The sequence below is a fragment of the Eleutherodactylus coqui genome, chromosome 2 (genome assembly GCF_035609145.1).
Source record: "Eleutherodactylus coqui strain aEleCoq1 chromosome 2, aEleCoq1.hap1, whole genome shotgun sequence".
NCBI lineage: Eukaryota > Metazoa > Chordata > Amphibia > Anura > Eleutherodactylidae > Eleutherodactylus > Eleutherodactylus coqui.
This window is the reverse complement of record NC_089838.1, coordinates 258647498-258667542: the sequence shown is the minus strand read 5'-3', so window position 1 is coordinate 258667542 and position 20045 is coordinate 258647498. Positions and strand designations below refer to the sequence as shown.

General features: G+C 47.8%; 1 protein-coding gene across 1 annotated transcript in view; it reads right to left on the bottom strand.

Annotated features, from left to right (window-relative positions):
- Positions 1-19786, bottom strand: part of ARRDC4 (arrestin domain containing 4) — a 59527-nt gene extending 39741 nt beyond the window's left edge. Inside the window, exons 1-2 of the mRNA XM_066592839.1 lie at positions 19416-19786; positions 18930-19221 (exon numbers count right to left, since the gene is read on the bottom strand). Coding sequence (XP_066448936.1) covers positions 18930-19158 — 229 coding nt within the window. The 5' untranslated portion in view covers positions 19159-19221; positions 19416-19786. The remainder of the gene's footprint in view (positions 1-18929; positions 19222-19415) is intronic.
- Between the last annotated feature and the right edge of the window lie 259 nt (positions 19787-20045).

The window sequence follows — 20045 nt, the reverse complement described above, 5'->3', positions numbered from 1 at the left end:
CCCTTGGTCAGAGTTGAACATCAGTACTGGAGGAATAGGAGGAGAAAAAAGAAATGGTTTGACCATTTTGATTTGCTCAACACTACTGCTGGCCAATCACATAGTAGTGCATTGTGTACTTTGAATATATCAGTGGCCACTTTGGTCATTTGAAAATGCCACCCGAACAGGCAGAACCGAATGACGGCCAACACAATCAACTACAGGTAATATACCAGCTCCCCCTTCTCTGGTCCCCGGACAGAGTTTTGTCCCCAAACCAGAGGGTCGCTTTAAGTAGCATTGTGGTTCTTCTGTTCTACGTATTGTTGACCGTGCCACCAGTTGGACATCCACTGATCAGGTAGTGAATGCATATCCCAAAAATATGCAATCACTTCTTATGGTAACACTGGTGAGAGCGATATCGGGATGGGATTGACATGGATTTTATTGGGGAAGGCGGAGGTGTGTTTAAATATAAACCCTACCCCGAAAATAATCTCTAATTGTCCGTAGAAGCGCTGTCATCTCTGGCGCGTCTTCTAGCAGGTCCCCGCCACTCTTCTTCAGCTTCTCCTTTCAATGACAGCTGAGCGCCGCCTCTGATTGGTCACAGCTCTCAGAAGCTGAAGAAAAGTGCTGAGGACCTGCTAAAAGATGCGCCGGAGATGACAGCGCTTCTAAGGTGATTTGTTTTTTTTTCAACAGTTATGGATTATTTTTGGGATAGGGCTTATATTTCAAGCTCCCCCAAAATAATCACTGTGGAGAGTGCCCTACCACTGCTGTCACAGCAGTGGCAGAGGATCATGATCATCTCCCAATGATTTCAATGGGGCCGGTACTGCTCCCGCCAGTCCCATTAGAAACAATGGCGAGATCGCAAAAAGAACGGACATGCTGCGATTTGGTTTTAACGCCGCATCACAAGCGTTAAAACATCGCACATGTGAATGGAGCCATTGGAAGCCATTGGCTTCATAATTTTGCAATTTTGCAATAGGCAGACAGCAGTCAATAAGTAGCTGAAGGGTGGGACTAGCCTGCAGCTCATGAATATCCAGGACTTTTCAGTAGTCCTCTATGCATGTGCTGCTATTGATAAAATTCAAGTTTCTCCAGAACTACAGCAGATACACCCAGCAGACATATCACTGTAATCAGCGTACCCTACACTACCTTATGCTGCCCCAGATAGAGGTGCAAAAAGATGCTGAGAAAGTCTCTTTAAAGGGGTTATAGAAGCATCGAAAATAACAAGGAAGAGAAAATGTGACCTATAGTTACATTGTACATATACACATACTGTTATGATAGATCTATTGCGAAATGACCAACTTCCATGTTGACTCAGCTACTAGCTTTGCTAAAAAATGCTGCCAAGCGTAACAACCGATGAACCTTAGGGTGTGATATACAATGGTGCAGATTGATGAAACAGTGTCCATAGCCATCAATGACAGCACAGATGAAAGCTCTACTGTGAATTGTTACTATAGGCAATAGAGAATTTTCCTTTTCTGCAGTTTCATGTCCCCCTATGTGTTTATCACTATTCATGCAGGTAGAATGCCATTGCAAAGTTCAGTTCAGCTGTGTAAAGTTAGAAGTATGAGTGAAATGTATATAATGGGGGCCGAGCTGTAGGGGATGTAGAGCGTAGCTGTTGCAACCCATCACTGGGGACCCAAAAGACTCGCTGCCACATGTGAAGGCAACCCAATTTAAAGTTGTCTACTCATTAAATCAAGAATGAGTGCAGCCAGGGCCGGCCTTTGGTTAGACGGAGCTCTGCGCAGAAATTATTTAGGTTCCCCCCAGCCCCAGCTCTCCCAACCACCACACACACAACCAGTACAGAAAATAAAAAAAAATGAATGGCTATGTCACCGTCGCAAACAATGTATTCTTATAGACTCAATGTATTAATAATGAAAAATAACCAGCTTTACAGATAGTCTGCCTATCTTTAATTTTCTTTAATATACTGCTCTTATATACCTCACCCCAGATATTATCACTCTCCCGCCCCTCCCGTATTATCTCTCCCCTCCCACCAACATTATCCACCCCAGTATTAATTATCCCCCAAGCTATCTACGTAAAACCCCGGGTATCATCTCACTCTTGTAGTATTATCATTCTTCCCCCAGTATAAATCTCCCCATAGTAGACTTACCTCCATAGTATATAGCGTATAGATCACTCCCACATGTATTTTTCCCCACGGTATAATTTCTCTCGTGTGTGTATACATCTATCCAAGGGCGCAGCTATAGAGGATGCAGGGGATGCGGTTGCACCCGGGCCCAGGAGCCTTGGGGGGCCCATAAGGCCTCTCTTCTCCATATAGGGAGCCCAGTACTATGAATAAAGCATTATAGTTGGGGGCCCAGTTTCAGGTTTGGCATTGGGGCCCAGGAGCTTCAAGTTACGCCTCTGCATCTATCTATCCATCTTGCTTTGTAGTGTGGTTTATCTTCCACTCCCAAAGTAAGGTCTTATTCAATGGCAGAGCTCGAACTGTGCCCAAGCTTCTTGTGGTGGGCATTTCATGTCTTACTCTCATCTGTGAATCAGACCAGAATAGGACATGCTACAATTTTTTTCATATGGACTAACAGTCTGAGAAAAAAATTGCTTGTGGGCATTGCCTCTTGTTTTAATGGGTCCGAGTTCTGTCCAAGTTTACTCAGTAACAAACTTGGAGATAAAAATTGGCCATGTGAATGGGCCCTAAATATCCTCCCCCACAGTTTGTATTTCTCCCTACACACAAATTTATCTCTCCACCTAACACACATACAGAGTATGGCATATCCCCCCTACAGTATGTAATATTCTAGCCCTTCTCCCCTCCCCTAGAATATGTATCTCTCCCTCTCAGTATACGTCCTATACCCCATAACATAGTATGATATAGCCCCCTACACTCCAGCCCCTCTTCCTGCACAGTATTTACCCCTCTCCCCTCAGTATGTACTATGCTAGTTCCCCTCCACTTCCCCACCCTATGACAGCTCTTACCCACCCCTCAATCGGCTGAGGCTCCCTCTGCTCTTCACATGGCAGATCTTCCATCCCTGCGGCTCCATAAAGTGGGCATAGCCAGGCTGTGATTACAGCACAGGGAACATGAGAGCAGAGGGAGCCTCAGATGAGCGAGGGGGTATTACGTTACCCTTTGGTCTCCAGAAGAGTGCTTTGCCCGGGGTAGTTGCACACCTATAAGGCCTGTCTTTAGTACAGCGAAGCAAAATGTTGACAAAAAGCTAATTTAGCCTTCTGCTGTATCTTGAAAATCTACTATATGTTTGTTTTTGCAAATATGATAGCAGCAGAATATACTTAGTAAAATACTGCATGTTGAAATGTACTCATCAGGCATGGGTTTTAAGTACATCTGTTTTAGGGGGCCTTTACAATGGCAAGGAAATTGTGCGAGAAATTGTTGCGAGATGCACAAATCTCGCACAGATATGAAACACACTCTTTTGAATGGGTTGATTCACATTTGTGATGTTTAACTGCATGGTACCGCCGACTACGGTAAAAAAAAAAAATCACAACATGTCCTATCTTTTGTCAATATCGCCTATTGTCTTCAATGGGGCCGGCGGTAGCAGCGTGACCCCATTGATAACAATGAAAGAACACCGCCATCCTCTGCCGAGGCGTGGAAATCCTTCAGCCCCGCATTGATGCAAAGCTGTCTTCCAGTGGAAATGCCTCGCAGGTTTCACATAGATTGCAAGGGCGATATCTGACTGTGAAACACGTACCGATACCGCCCACGCCAGTGTGAGGCTGGCCTCAAGGGTACGTTCACACCTAGCGTATTTTTGGTGCTGATGCGCACCTATATTCGTAGCATATTTTGTACTATGGACTGTAGTGCGGATTGACACTCAAAACCACATCAAAATCTGTACCATTTGATGTGAATTTTGGTGCAGATTTTCCTGTGTGAACATACCCTAAAGAAGGATAGATAGGTGCAACGTATTCTCTAGGCTGGTCCCACACAACTGTAATACAGCTGCAAGACTGGTCCCCGGAAGTTCTACTGTACCACACTTAGCTCCCTATAGGACCCTTAAAGGATATTTACAAACTTTTGAGATCCCATGGATCATTGTATTATAGGTGGGATTACACGTGATAACTATCATCTGATATATTCAATGTAAGCGAGAGTTCTGTATAAACACGGTCAAACAAGGTGACGAGTGAGAATTCATTCACTTGTCACTTCATTTCAGCCAACCTAAAAAATAGTTGCTGGTTGATGTATTATTGTCTGGTTACACAGGCAAATCATTAGTCTTTCATCGACTAGTCCAGTGTTAGACAAACAACTATCATTCTTACGGTAACAACTTGCTGTATTGCTACCCTAAGGCTGCCTGTCCACGGGCGTTATTGCATTGCGTCCCCCGGGGCGATAGTCCGGCCGCGGGAATGTAGTGCACGTTTTCAATAGCACTGGTATGGAAAGTGCAGCCCCCCTGTCCACGAGCGGAGAATCATAGCGATTCTCCGCTCGCGGCCGGTAAATCGCAGCATGCTGTGATTTGCCGCGCTTCTCCTAACTGTCAGATATGTCTGCTGGCTCCTGCTCCCGGGCGGCGGAGATCCACCGCGGGATACCGCAACGCCCGTGGACAGGCAGCCTAACTGGTACTAGAAGTACAACATTATTTTACATATGCCCCATCCATTTATATAGGGCATGCCCCAAGCCTGAAGCATTTAAGTTGCAAATAATGCATATGACCCCTACATTACACCCCAAAATGAATACAGAATTCATAGCAGACCCCAAAATACATGTCTAGCCCCCTAAACTAATACAAAACCCCAAATCATTGCAGACCCCCAGGCAAACCCGAGATTTGAGTTGAGAGATGCTCATCTCTTCTCGTTACTGCAGTTTGTACGTTTCCTGGATAAGATATTTGTGTTGCCATCTAAGCAAAGAAAAATTGCAGGAACAAAGACGCGATTGCCAGTCTGAAGGAGCCCTTAGAAAGGGGAAAGACTTCCTCCCCATCTCTGTCTTTGTGGCGGGTTACGCTGCAGCTTCCTTTATTCATTTATACAATAGCAAACATTTAGGCTTGTTTCACACGGGCTACAAAATAGCACAATTTTCTAGTGATGCAACGCATGTCTGTGAAGCTCATGGTTTCCAATGGGTTCTTTCACATGAGAGGTTTTGTAGCCTGAAAGAAACCATTGGAAAGCATTGAAAATCTCGCGATTTTGAAGCCTGTGTGAAACAGGCCTTATACTAAGGCCCCCTGTCCACGGCAGTGATTTTGCCGGTGAATCACGCCGATTGAAGCTTTCCATAGCGTGTCCACGAGCAGAGAATTGTCCGAATTCTGCGTGCTCAGCCTGTCAGATAGGCTGACCTGCGGAGAACTGTGTGCCAGCTCCTGCTACCGGGCGGCAGCTTCCACGGCTGATATTCGCCGTGGGATACAGCAACGCCCGTGGACAGGGGGCCTAACAACTCTTTGAATTAATGCCCTAGTAGAGAAAGGTGGTAGGAAAATGTGGCAGAAATTATTTATTTTTAAACTAGAAATAAGTTACTTATGGATACATAATTTCTTCTTCTTAACTGACACAAGTATTAGAAGGAAGCTGAAGCATTATTACTGAAAGGCTAAAGCAGCTACACGGCCCTGTATGTGCGTGCGTGCCTTACATCCTTCTATATGTAATAAGATGCTGGTTCTCTGTAATACTGGGACTATAATTAGCAGTAGCATATTCGGTTTCAATGGGTAACCTACTACCGTATGTCGGAGCCTGGTACTCCAATATCACAGTGTCACACACAACATGAAAGGTTGGGTCTGCACATACTGTCACTGAAATGCATCTAATCCAGTCCAGGAAGCTGCAAATCCTGTTCCAACAATGAAAGTAACTCCTTAAAAGCCTACGTATCATGCTCACCGGGGTCCGATTAGACTTTTCCCAAGAGCCCTTGCCTTGATGGCATTAAAAGGTGGTTCAGGATCTTAAGATTTCATGCAGACTTGCCTTAGGGTGCCTTCACACTGGCATTTTTCTCGCACATTTTTTTCACGTGATTTTGATGGGGTTTTTTTATGCAAAAGTCAATAGGACTTTCTAATGTTAAAAACGCATTGTGATTTTTGTGCGATGCAATGCATTTTTAACATTAGAAAGTCCTTTTGACTTTCACGTTTAAAAAAACGCATGAAATTTGCGTGAAAAAAAGTGCGAGAAAAACGCCAGTGTGAAGGCGCCCTTACTAGCTGGGGACTCCAAGTTATGGCCTAATCAAGTAGCAGGCTGCGGGAGCAACCATAAAGACGAATTACAAATGTGCATACCATTTTTAGAATTGTCTGTGCACCTCCATGAGCTGTGCGACTCTGGTGTACTGCTCCCTGAGGTATGAAACGGCCTGCGCTATTGGACTTATAAGAAAGCAGCCATGTTTTACTAAATCTGGACAACCCCTTTAAGCTATTGGCTAGCATACCTTTACATTAAAGAGAACCTGTCATCATCCTTGAGCCCCATAAACTACATTATAAGGCTCAAGGATGAGGAAACAAGCAGTCTGGGGAGCGATGTTTCATACTTAACCAATTCCCCATTCCTGTGCCATATCCCGATTTATCTCTATGGCAGAGTGTGCTCACATTGGCTGTGATTGGCTGAAGGCACGTGTGTTTTCTGGAGGCGGGGATTTCAAGCCCTGTGTCCAGAAAGCAATGCTCTGCCGGGGACCAGGAGGGAGCGACAGCCTGCAGCAGCGCCGCAGAACGCCAGGAGAAGTGAGTAATGATTTTTATTCTTTGCTCCGCTGTATTCCCGGCGTATAAGGTGACAGTTGGGGGGTCGTCTTATACGCCCCGTCGCCTTATACGCCGGTATATATTTTTATTGTAACACATTTTTGGATGAATTGCAGGGAAGGGCTTATATATTTAACCCCTTTCCGACCATTCATCCCGCGATCGCCGGCAGCCCATTGCTTTCAGTGGAACCTGCTGTATTGCCGGCTCCATTGAATTCAATGGGCAAACATTGTTCTTCTCTGCCACAGCTGTTACTGCTGTGGCAGAGAAGAATGATTTGTCTTCTATATGTTCTCAATGGGGTCGGCGCTGCTCCCGCCGGCCCCATTGAGCGCATATAGAGAAGAGAACAGGAATCGCAGATCGCACATAGGTGCGATCTGCGATTTCTATGGCCTAAGAAGGACCGTTGGGGTTCTTGAAGCCTTAAATAACTCCTAACGCTCTCCCTATAGCAGCAGCACCAGCAGCAGCACTTTCCCTGATTTATGTCAGAAGGCATCTGTGGCGAGCCGCGGGAGGGCAGATTTTAATACTCGAGTGACACCTAATCTCGCCAGCCACTCACTGCAGGGGGGTGGTATAGGGCTTGAACGTTGCAGGGGGAAGTTGTAATGCCTTCCCTGTCTTTCTATTGGCCAGAAAAGCGCGCAAATTTCTCAGGGAAGAAAATGAAAGTAACTCGAACATCGCATGGTACTCGTCTCGAGTAACGAGCATCTCGAACACCCTAATACTCGAACGAGTATCAAGCTCAGACGAGTATGCTCGCTCATCTCTAATGGCAGGGCAGTAGCTCTGCCATGCCTTATAACAGCGATCATCAGGGCTGTGGTGAAAGTCCCCCAGAGGGTCACAAATGTTGTAAAAAAAAAAAAGATAAAAAAAATGAATTAAAAAAAATGTAAAAAAAAAGGAAAAAAACCTCTTTTAAATACTTTTTCTCAGATTAGCAGAAAAAAATTAAAACCCCACATATTTGGTATTGTAGCGTCCGTTACGTAGAGTACAATAAGTTGTACATGCTTTTAACTGTGCACGGAAAAAAGCGTAAAAAAACGCTAAAAAACTGAGGCAAAATGCTAATTTTTAGCATTTTGCCTCACTAAAAACGCAATTAAAGTGATCAAAAAAGCCGTATGTACCCCAAAATGGTACCAATAAAACCTACAGCTCGTCTTGCAAAAAATAAGCCCTCATAGAGCTTCGTACATCAAAAAATAAAAAAGTTACAGGTAGAGATGACCGAACGTACTCGTCCGAGCTTGATACTCGTTCGAGTATTAGCATGTTCGAGATGCTCGTTACTCGTGACGAGCACCACGCGATGTTCGAGTTACTTTCACTTTCATCTCTGAGACGTTAGCGCGCTTTTCTGGCCAATAGAAAGACAGGGAAGGCATTACAACTTCCCCCTGCAACGTTCAAGCCCTATACCACCAGCCTGCAGTGAGTGGCTGGCGAGATCAGGTGTCACCCGAGTATATAAATCGGCCCCTCCCGCGGCTCGCCACAGATGCATTCTGACATAGATCAGGGAAAGTGCTGCTGGTGCCGGAGCTGCTATAGGGAGAGTGTTAGGAGTGATTTTAGGCTTCAAGAACCCCAACAGTCCTTCTTAGGGCCACATCTGACCGTGTGCAGTACTGTTGAGGCTGCTTTTAGCAGTGTTGCACAATTATTTTTTTGTATATCGGCCGTGCAGATCATTGCGTCCGCAGTCTGCAGTCATTGTACAGAGTATAGGGGCAGTACTGGTGAGGCAGGGAAAGAGATAGTCAGGCTATATACGCAGTGGGCTTTTTCCAAAAAGTTGATTGCCGTCATCCCGCCAGAGGAAAACAGTATACATAATATTATACGCTGCCTACAGTATCTATCTGCTGGGGGTTGTAGTCCTAATTAATACGCAGCTAAGCGTTACAGCAGGCTTGCGCAAAATTGTTTCCTGGATCTGCTGTCTCTGTTACATGATCGCTGTCATCCCGCCAGAGGGAAACAGTATACATAATATTATACGCTGCCTACAGTATCTATCTGCTGGGGGTTGTAGTCCTAATTAATACGCAGCTAAGCGTTACAGCAGGCTTGCGCAAAATTGTTTCCTGGATCTGCTGTCTCTGTTACATCAGTGCTGTCATCCCGCCAGAGGGAAACAGTATACATAATATTATACGCTGCCTACAGTATCTATCTGCTGGGGGTTGTAGTCCTAATTAATACGCAGCTAAGCGTTACAGCAGGCTTGCGCAAAATTGTTTCCTGGATCTGCTGTCTCTGTTACATGATCGCCGTCATCCCGCCAGAGGGAAACAGTATGCATAATATTATACGCTGCCTACAGTATCTGTCTGCTGTATCAGCTCAGCATTTTAAAAAAAATAGAAGCAAAATACTTAAGGCCTACTACTGGCCTTTGGCAACTTGACTGCTTCTGCGCTGTGAATTCCACTAGCTCAGTCATACGCACCTACGTCTCACTACAGGCGTGCGCAAAATTGTTTCCTGGCTCTGCTGTGCGTTCCGTAAGGGAAGTCAGCCTCCAACCACAGGCCAATAAGCGGCACATTTAATTACAGCGTTCTGTTTCTGCACTACTGGTAATACAGCATGCTGAGGGGTAGGGGAAGGCCTAGAGGACGTGGACGCGGGCGAGGACGCGGAGGCCCTAGTCAGGGTGTGGGCACAGGCCGAGCTCCTGATCCAGGTGTATCACTGCCGACTGCTGCGGGATTAGGAGAGAGGCACGTTTCTGGCGTCCCCACATTCATCTCACAATTAATGGGTCCACGCGGTAGACCTTTATTAGAAAATGAGCAGTGTGAGCAGGTCCTGTCATGGATGGCAGAAAGTGCATCCAGCAATCTATCGACCACCCAGAGTTCTGCGCCGTCCACTGCTGCAACTCTGAATCCTCTGGCTGCTGCTCCTCCTTCCTCCCAGCCTCCTCACTCCATTACAATGAGACATTCTGAGGAGCGGGCAGACTCCCAACAACTGTTCCCGGGCCCCTGCCCAGAATGGCCAGCAATGGTTCCTCTCCCAGCGGAGGAGTTTGTCGTGACCGATGCCCAACCTTTGGAAAGTTCCCAGGGTCCGGGGGATGAGGCTGGGGAGTTCCGGCAACTGTCTCAAGAGCTTTCAGTGGGTGAGGAGGACGATGACGATGAGACACAGTTGTCTATCACTCAGGTAGTAGTAATTGGAGTAAGTCCAAGGGAGGAGTGCACAGAGGATTCGAAGGAAGAGCAGCAGGACGATGAGGTGACTGACCCCACCTGGTTTGCTATGCCTACTGAGGACAGGTCTTCAGAGGGGGAGGCAAGTGCAGCAGCAGGCAGGTTGGAAGAGGCAGTGCGGTGGCCAGGGGTAGAGGCAGGGCCAGACCGAATAATCCACCATTTCCCAAAGCGCCCCTCGCGCCATGCCACCCTGCAGAGGCCGAGGTGCTCAAAGGTCTGGCAGTTTTTCACTGAGAGTGCAGACGACCGACGAACAGTGGTGTGCAACCTTTGTCGCGCCAAGATCAGCCGGGGAGCCACCACCACCAGCCTCACCACCACCAGCATGCGCAGACATATGATGGCCAAGCACCCCACAAGGTGGGACGAAGGCCGTTCGCCGCCTCCGGTTTGCACTGCTGCCTCTCCCACTGTGCCCAACCTGCCACTGAGATCCAACCCCCCTCTCAGGACACAGGCACTACCGTCTCCTGGTCTGCACCCACACCCTCACCTCCGCTGTGCTCGGCCCCATCCACCAATGTCTCTCAGCGCACCGTCCAGCCGTCGCTAGCGCAAGTGTTGGAGTGCAAGTACGCCGCCACGCACCCGCACGCTCAAGCGTTAAACGTGCACATAGCCAAATTTGTCAGCCTGGAGATGCTGCTGTATAGGGTTGTGGAAACGGAGGCTTTCAAAGGTATGATGGCGGCGGCTGCCCCGCGCTACTCAGTTCCCAGTCGCCACTACTTTTCCCGATGTGCCGTCCCAGCCCTGCACGACCACGTCTCCCGCAACATTGTACGCGCCCTCACCAACGCGGTTACTGCCAAGGTCCACTTAGCAACGGACATGTGGACAAGCACAGGCGGGCAGGGCCACTATATCTCCCTGACGGCACATTGGGTGAATTTAGTGGAGGCTGGGACAGAGTCAGAGCCTGGGACCGCTCACGTCCTACCCACCCCCAGAATTGCGGGCCCCAGCTCGGTGGTGGTATCTGCGGCGGTGTATGCTTCCTCCACTAAACCACCCTCCTCCTACGCAACCTCTGTCTCTCAATCAAGATGTGTCAGCAGCAGCACGTCGCCAGCAGTCGGTGTCGCGCGGCGTGGCAGCACAGCGGTGGGCAAGCGTCAGCAGGCCGTGCTGAAACTACTCAGCTTAGGAGAGAAGAGGCACACGGCCCACGAACTGCTGCAGGGTCTGACAGAGCAGACCGACCGCTGGCTTGCGCCGCTGAGCCTCCAACCGGGCATGGTCGTGTGTGACAACGGCCGTAACCTGGTGGCGGCTCTGCAGCTCGGCAGCCTCACACACGAGCCATGCCTGGCCCACGTCTTTAATTTGGTGGTTCAGCGGTTTCTGAAAAGCTACCCACGCTTGTCAGACCTGCTCGGAAAGGTGCGCCGACTCTGCGCACATTTCCGCAAGTCCCACATGGACGCTGCCACCCTGCGCACCCTGCAACATCGGTTTCATCTGCCAGTGCACCGACTGCTGTGCGACGTGCCCACACGGTGGAACTCTACGCTCCACATGTTGGCCAGGCTCTATGAGCAGCGTAGAGCTATAGTGGAATACCAACTCCAACATGGGCGGCGCAGTGGGAGTCAGCCTCCTCAATTCTTTACAGAAGAGTGGGCCTGGTTGACAGACATCTGCCAGGTCCTTGGAAACTTTGAGGAGTCTACCCAGATGGTGAGCGGCGATGCTGCAATCATTAGCGTCACCATTCCTCTGCTATGCCTCTTGAGAAGTTCCCTGCAAAACATAAAGGCAGATGCTTTGCGCTCGGAAACAGAGGCGGGGGAAGACAGTATGTCGCTGGATAGTCAGAGCACCCTCCTGTCTATATCTCAGCGCGTTGAGGAGGAGGAGGAGGAGCATGAGGAGGATGAGGAGGAGGGGGAAGAGACAGCTTGGCCCACTGCTGAGGGTACCCATGCTGCTTGCCTGTCATTCTTTCAGCGTGTATGGCCTGAGGAGGAGGAGGAGGAGGATCCTGAAAGTGATCTTCCTAGTGAGGACAGCCATGTGTTGCGTACAGGTACCCTGGCACACATGGCTGACTTCATGTTAGGATGCCTTTCTCGTGACCCTCGCGTTACACGCATTCTGGCCACTACGGACTACTGGGTGTACACACTGCTCGACCCACGGTATAAGGAGAACCTTTCCACTCTCATACCCGAAGAGGAAAGGGGTTCGAAAGTGATGCTATACCACAGGACCCTGGCGGACAAACTGTCAATGTGGAGAGGCGGGACAGGGGTGGAGCCCCGCCCCCATTCCGCCTCCTCTCATTGCAAATAGTGCAGAGGGGCGGAGAAGAGGCAGAGAGGGGGCGGGAGCTCAGTTCCTGCTCCTGGCTCTTCCATCCTTCCCCACCTGCACACGAGGACAACGTATATCGGCTCAGCGTGAAAACCGAGCCGATATACGTTCGTCTGAATGCAGCCTTAAGGCCATTCATGCTCCTTTGGGAACTATTCAAATAGGTAAGATGGAACAACACTTCTGCAGCGCCACCTATTGGAAGGCAGCATTCCTGCAAGTCAATATCAGAAGAGTCTTTAGACAACTCTTCTGACATTGGTCCACAAAACAAATCCGCATTCTAAATCCATTTTCCGACGCCCATGCTTCTCTATGGCTAGCATGATTTGCGTGACTATCGCAAATCAAATCTCCTTGTGGACATTGGGCCGTAGTCAATGGGTGCAGAAGATCCGCAGTGCATCCGCAAATACTATTGCGGATGCACTGCGGATTTGAAGGTTAAAATCAATTAGGGAGGTGGGAAAAAGGCTGGGAGGTGGGGTTGTGGATATTTTTCCATGCTGATGATCTGCAAAAAAATCATTACATCCGTGGTCTTCTGCAAATGGTTCCTGCAGGTCTCCCGCTGTAGAAATCCACATGCGGAATCTGATCTGCCCATGGACATTAGGCCTTGGGTTCTCCCCTCTTGTCAAAATGATGTGCCGTCTCTAATATATATCAGTTCCTGGCAAAGCTGTTGACCACCATTATGGCAGTCATTGCCATTCATAGGTATTATCACCTAAGATTCCAAGAATCCTGGTTGGCACATCGGTTTAGTTAGGACTATGGTCATTACTATTTGCAGTGTCTGGAAAAGCTGGGTGATAACTCATATGGAAATTGTGATGGCGGCCATAGTAATTGGAACTCATCTTTCCATAGAACAAATATTACTAACTAGAGTTTTTAAAAGCTTGACAAAAGAGAACATCCGCGGCGGAGGTTCGCAGAGTTTCTCCCATTGTTTTCAATGGGAAAACCTTGCATCACACAGCGTGCACCTAGCACAGGGTGCAATGATGCCGCCGGCCCCATTGAAAACAATGGGAGATACAATGCAAGGGCACACTCAAAGATATGATCTGTCGCAATTTTTTTTTACCCGCATCCACGGGATGCAGCCAGCCAGTTGTTTGCTGCAGATCTGCACAGCTGAATTTGCCCTTTGCAATCAGCAAATGCACAGTAAAATCCAATACAAATCTGCACAAAACACATGTGGATCTTGCAGCGGAATTGTGCAAAAATCTGCAGTAGAATTTCTGCTGCTAAAGACTGATGCTACCTTCACATTAGCGCAAATTTTGAATGGACTCGTATACATGAGTGATGCTTTCCCATACCGCATCGCGGCGCGTGAAAAAAAATTGTGTCATGCTCTATCTTTCACTTGGAATGCATTGATTTCATTGGGACTTTTTAATGCATTGAATAGCTCTTGCATGCCGTGTGAGCGCGATGCGAGGTTTCCTATTGATATCAATACACAAGAGCGATGCTGCAAGGTAAAAGTCGCTGCATGTCCTATTTTTTCCATGTCCCTCGGAATGCATTATCCATTGTTTTCAACGGGACAGTCAAACACTTTGCATGCTGTGTGATGTTATGTTTGCCATTGGAATCAAGGGGAAAAACCGGCCCATCCTCTGATGAGCGTGAAACAAGCGCCACAGGATCGCAATTTGCAAGTGATGCGAGGCATTTTTGCATGAAAAGAGCCTCTAATCCATGGGTAAAACGCACGTTGACAAACACGATATTAGGCTGGGTTTCTCGGGCCGATATCGTGCTTGCCCATGTAAAAGTAGCCTAAGGCCGCCTGCAGATGACTGGGTCGGATCCGGCTGCGAGGACCCGACCCAAGCGCCTGCAGAGAGCAGCGCGGAACTCACCTGCTCTCGCAGCTCCGTCTCTTTCATGTGCCGGCTGCTGGGCAGCTGGCGCATGCGCAGACCGGAGCCAGAGGCTGGCGAGTGATGTTTCTGCGAGCCCCGCACAGAAATAGAGCATGCCGCGGTTTGTTTTCTGCGCGTGCTTTCGCGCAGACAAACCGCGTCCGTCTGCATAGGATTGCATACTGGAATGCAATCCTATGCAGGCGTCCAGGGGCGGAAATTCTGCGGGGACAGAATTTCTGCCCTTCTGCAGGCGGCCTAAAGCTGGATTCACACAATCAGCGTACTTTACTGTACTTTTTGCAAGCGCAAGTCACACGCAATCACGTGGGCAAAGAAATATGCACCAATGTTCTCAGCTATAATTAGTCTAATGAGTCCAAGTGCTGTTCTTTTTCCTGCACAATTGCGCAGTGTTCTACGCATTTCCTGATGTATTGTGTGTGCATTTGTGTATCCTCATTGACTTCTACAGGGACTTTTGGTGCGCAAATGGGCAGAAAAATAGAGCTGTGATTTGTTTCGCGTAACTGAAATGCGTACGAAAAATACGCACATGTGAACAAACCTATTGAAATCAATCATTCTATTCACTGCGTACTGCGCACATAAATACACTCCTGTGAAGCCAGCCTAACTGAGCTGACACTCGAGCTGACACTCGTGCTCACACTAGTCTCTTGACTTCTGTTTTTAATGTAGCCATGACAATTATGCCAGCGCCGGTTTCGAACATATAGCAGCAAATCCTAACATATCCCTTTTAGGCCGGCTTCACACTGGTGAGAAAATTGTGCGAGATTTGTGCGTTTCGAGACGCACAGATTTGAAACCCATTCTTTTGAATGGATTCATTCACATTGGCGATTTTTTTTCCTGCATGGCACCGCGATCCAATACTGTGCAGAAGACAATAAAAACAAACAAAAATCGCAGCATGTCCTATCTTTCAGCGATATCACACAGTGTTCTCAATGGGGCTGGTGGCAGCAGCGCCGGCCCTATTAAAAATGATGGGAGAAATCCACGATCCTCTGTGGCGGCTGTGACAGCCACAGTGGGGAAATCCCTCAGCGCTGCAGTGATGTGAGGCTGTTTCCATGTTTTTCACATGGATTGCAAGGGCCATATTGGGCTGTGAAACACATGCCAGTGTGAAGCCACTGGCCTTATTATAAGGGGATCAGTAGGGTTCTGGTATCTGTCATAGCAAACTAGTAGCATAGTATGCAGGGGAGTAGCTAAAGACCCATGGGTCCAGGTGCAAAAGTTTATTTTGGGCCCCACCCCCCTCCAACTTCTCTTAACCCCTTATGGCCCTCTGTCGACAGCCAAGGCGGAATATCGCTAGCGATATTCCGCCGCAGGGGAGGAGGGGGGAGCACTGACAGGTCTCCGAGATGAGCCTATCTAATAGACAGGCTCACCATAGAGAATCGCAGCATGCCACAATTTAAATCCCGCTTTACAGAGCGTCATCCGTGGGCGATTTATGGCAAGCGGATTATCGCCTCTTGACAGGCAGCCTAACACAGAGGCGTAACTTGAAGCTTCTGGGTCCCAATGCAAAACCTGTAACAAGGCCCCCAACTGTAATGCTTTATTCATAGTACTGGGCTCCGTATATAGAGAACAGAGGCCTAATGAGCCCCATAAGGCTCCGGGGCCCGGGTGCAGCCGCATCCCCTGCATGCCAAATAGTTACGCCAGTGATAGTATGTAAGGCAGAAAAAACACATATGTCCATCCTGTTCAGCCTATTACCCCCCAATGTTGAGCCAGAGGAAGGCCAATAAAAATCCCAATGAGGTAGAAGCCAATTTTCCCCATTTAGGGGAAAAAATCCTTCTTGAGTCCATTTTGGCAATCGGATAGTGCTGTGGACTGCACTGCTCTTGGCTTCATGAATCCCAACAGACCGGTTAACTCAAGTGTGAACTAAGCCGTGTCAGCAATTCTAATACTGTTCCACTGTTTACATAACTTGACTAAAACACTAAACACATAATAGATGAAGCCAAACCCACTCAGTGTACTTCCCATCGCTGCCCTGAAATCCACGTGAATTTGGGTCTTCTGTCCACGGCCAAATCCAATCAGCACCAAAACCTGCGCTGGTGCAGACCCTTGAGTTACATTACAGTTACAACAGCTGACCCTCAATAGACCACTCAACACATCCCATTATAACTCCATGGGATCTATTGGTCACTGTTCAGATCTGTCATAGCGTCAGGTCTTCTGTTATGCAAGGAAAGCATCATGCCAGTGAGGCCAGACCATTACTGTACTCTTAGGGCTCCTTCACACGGGTGTATTTGTGCACACAATACGCAGAGAATAGAACCCATTGATATCAATGAGTTCGTACACATCTTCAGTTTTTGTGCTCGGTTTTGTGCATTAAAGTTCCCCATAAAAGTTTATAGGTTTATATATGTGCCACAATATGCTGCGCGATTCTGTGAAAAAAACACCTCTGAACCTCAGTACACTATATACTCACTTATATCAGGACGTGTTCGTCTGCTGCACGCAAATGAACATGCCTTAATTGCACAAAAAGTACATCAAAATGGCCCGATACGCGTACTAATCAACCTCATTTACAGCGCAAATACACTGCACTGTAGCTTGCACAAACACTCGTGTGAAGGAGCCCTTAGGCGAGTTTCATACCAGCATAAGCGGATTTGCGGCACCTAAGTGTTGTATCTTTGTGGAATGAACAATACTTTTTTGTATGTGCATCGGTGTATTTTACTGTACTTTTTGCCCCCTCCATTGTCTTTTAGGGCTTATTTACACGAGCATATATAATGTGATGCATGGGACTTAGCTCCGCCCCTTGCCAGCCTTCCGATTGCAAACAGCGGCAAGGGGCGGAGAGGAGAAGAGAAGGGGAACAGAGTTTAGTAGTCACACTGCTAAACTCCCTCCCACCTCCCTTCTCTTGCAGCTGTCATTGGCTCTCATAGGAATCTATGCAGCTGCTGCTGCCGACGTGCACGCGCCCAACCAGGCGCTTTTACGCTGCGGAGATACGCCCCTGTGCACTGATGCATTGTAAACCAATGCATCAGATGGTCAGCGTATATCTGCTGGGGCATGAAAACCCGGCCGATATATGCCTGTATGAATAAGCCCTTATGGGGATCTTTGGTGCCCAAATACGTAGAAAGAAAGAGCATGTTCTATTTTTTTTGTGTGAACGAAAGGCGTGTGAAAAATACGGAAATTTGAATGAACCCATTAAAAATATGTCTGTGTGAAGCCGGCCTTATAAATGCAGTGAACCAATGCTATAATAAATAAATAATAAATGATCACAGTCATAAGTCAGCATGTAAGAGATGTTTACCCAAAAACACACAGGTAAAGGGTACATATAGGAAAAAAAGTTATTAATGGAAACTTTAGGCCGAATGCACATGGGCGTATTTGCAAAGCGGAATCCGTAGCACAAGGGCCGCGGGATTCGCGTCATCGCCTAGCGTCGGCGCGGCATTATCTGTACTGCGCACAGATAACAAGAATCCGGACAGGTATGCAGGGGTCACCAGCCCGGCATAGGGTCAGATTCCGCTGTGGGATCCCACCCGGCCGTGTGCATTCAGCAGGCTCCCTGTCCACGGGCGTTGCGGTGTCCCGCAGCGGATCTCCGCCTCCCGGGAGCAGGAGTCGGCAGACGGATCTCCGCAGACAGCCTATCTAACAGATAGGCTGACCGCGGAGAATCGCAGCAATTTGCAGCATGCTGCGAATTGCCGGTGGCGAGCAGAGAATTGCAATGATTCTTTGCTCGTGGACACGGGCCGGCGCTTTCAGACGGCCTGATTCGCCGGCGATTTACCGCCGGCGAAATCACGCCCGTGGACAGGGGGCCTTACTGATATTGTGGGCTTTTACTCCTGTTGTGGAAATCCCTGTTATTAAAGTGTAACTGTACTTTAAACAAACTTTTGACTTCTTATAAGGACCTGTTAAAACTTTTAATTGGTGGTCATCTGGATGCGGAGACCTCCACTGGCTGCTAGAATAAATCCTAAGGCCGGATTCACACGACGGTATTTGCGTGCGCAATTCGCAGTACATAAAACCAACTGATTTTGATGGGTTCGTTCTGAACTGCGTATTTTGCATGTGCAATTCCGTCGCACAAAAAATACGGGACTAAACTAAATTAGGCACTGTGGCTGTGGGTGTTTTTGCATGAGCAAATGAGCATGATTTGTGTGCGCAAAAAGTATAGTAAAAAACATAGCTGTGCATGCACATACCCAGCGTACCATACGCGATAACAAGGCACAATTACGCATACACTTGTGTGAATCCGGCCTAAGAAGCGCCCATCCAAGCGCTGTCTCTGCTAGGATGCGTACTTCTGCTTTGGTCTAGCAATCAATGGGAGTCTCAGAACTTGAAGCCCACCGATTAAAACTTTTGCAGGTCCCTATGACATGTGAAAAGTTTGCATGAAGTACAGTTAAGCTTTGTTTATATGAATATAGAACCAATGTAGAGTTCAAATGGGTAGCAGATATACATAGAGGACCCAGCCCACCCGCTTACACTTGCAACATAAATTTTCGTTTCCCCCTTTAAGTTTTATGTCCAAAGCTTACAAAGCATATTCCTCCATTCGGGCTTCTCACCTGTGGATGCTGCCAGTATGGTAATCTTCTCATTAAGACATTCAACCCATTCTCCTCTGTTCACCGTAAGAGCTGCGAATGCTCCCCCGTGTGCACGTAGGTGAAGCCCTAACACCTGAATATCTTCCGACAGTTCCAGAATCACCTCTCCAGATACAGACTCTCCTGCGGCGTAGCCATTTGTCCTTTCATTGTCAAGCACAATGCTCATAAGAACTCCCCTCACCATTTTTTGCCCACAAAATACTCAAGCTGCAACATGGCACATGATTAGAATGCGGTCATGGAAGCCCTTCGAAAAAAAACACCAAAAACTAAGTTTAGGTGCAAACTTTTTCTTAGAAAAAAAAGAAGAAAAGTTTATAATATGTTTTAGAGAAGACTGGAAAAATTTAAAAAAATGTTGGGTTTAAGGGGGCAAAAACACTTCAGAGAGGCCTGCGCTAAGTTTGGCACAGCTACGGCTTAGTTGCAAAAATGTAATACTTGCTAGGCAGATGACAAGATGATCTTGTGGCTTCCAGAAGGAGCTTTGGCCAGCTGCTTGGAAAAAGTCACTGCTGTCTGTCATCGAAACAAGACGAGAACACAATGCGTTGTAGTTAGATTATAAGGGGAAGCACAAAAGCTGAATGCTAGATTGTCATAGGGTTGAACAGTCATCTGACCAGGAGATGCAGAGACATGTTCAATGCAAACACTTCCTGCTGCGTAGCTGTGGCTTGCAAGAATGCACAAGATCCCCCCAAGGTGCTGAATGCTCTTGTCCTACTTCTGATCCTTCGACCAGTCCCCAAAGGTGGCTGAGATCAGGGTGCAGCGAGACTCCCAGTCTAACCACTTCCCTGTTATTAGCAGCCCTGCCTCGCTCCTTACAGCCAATTGATAGCCCGGATCCTTCTCAGTGTCACATAGCACTGCAGAATATGTGACACTGGAGCTGAATGGCTGACTGCAGAGCACAGGTTCAAGTTTCTTGAGAGTGTCGCAGGTATGAAGGCAGCAGGTGTGATATAAGGAAGAAGTGCTGGGAACTAGTACAGACTTCTCCAGAAATATGCAGACATAGCGAGCTGAATCTGCCCACTAATCTTGAACAACCAGAAACTTTTCAGT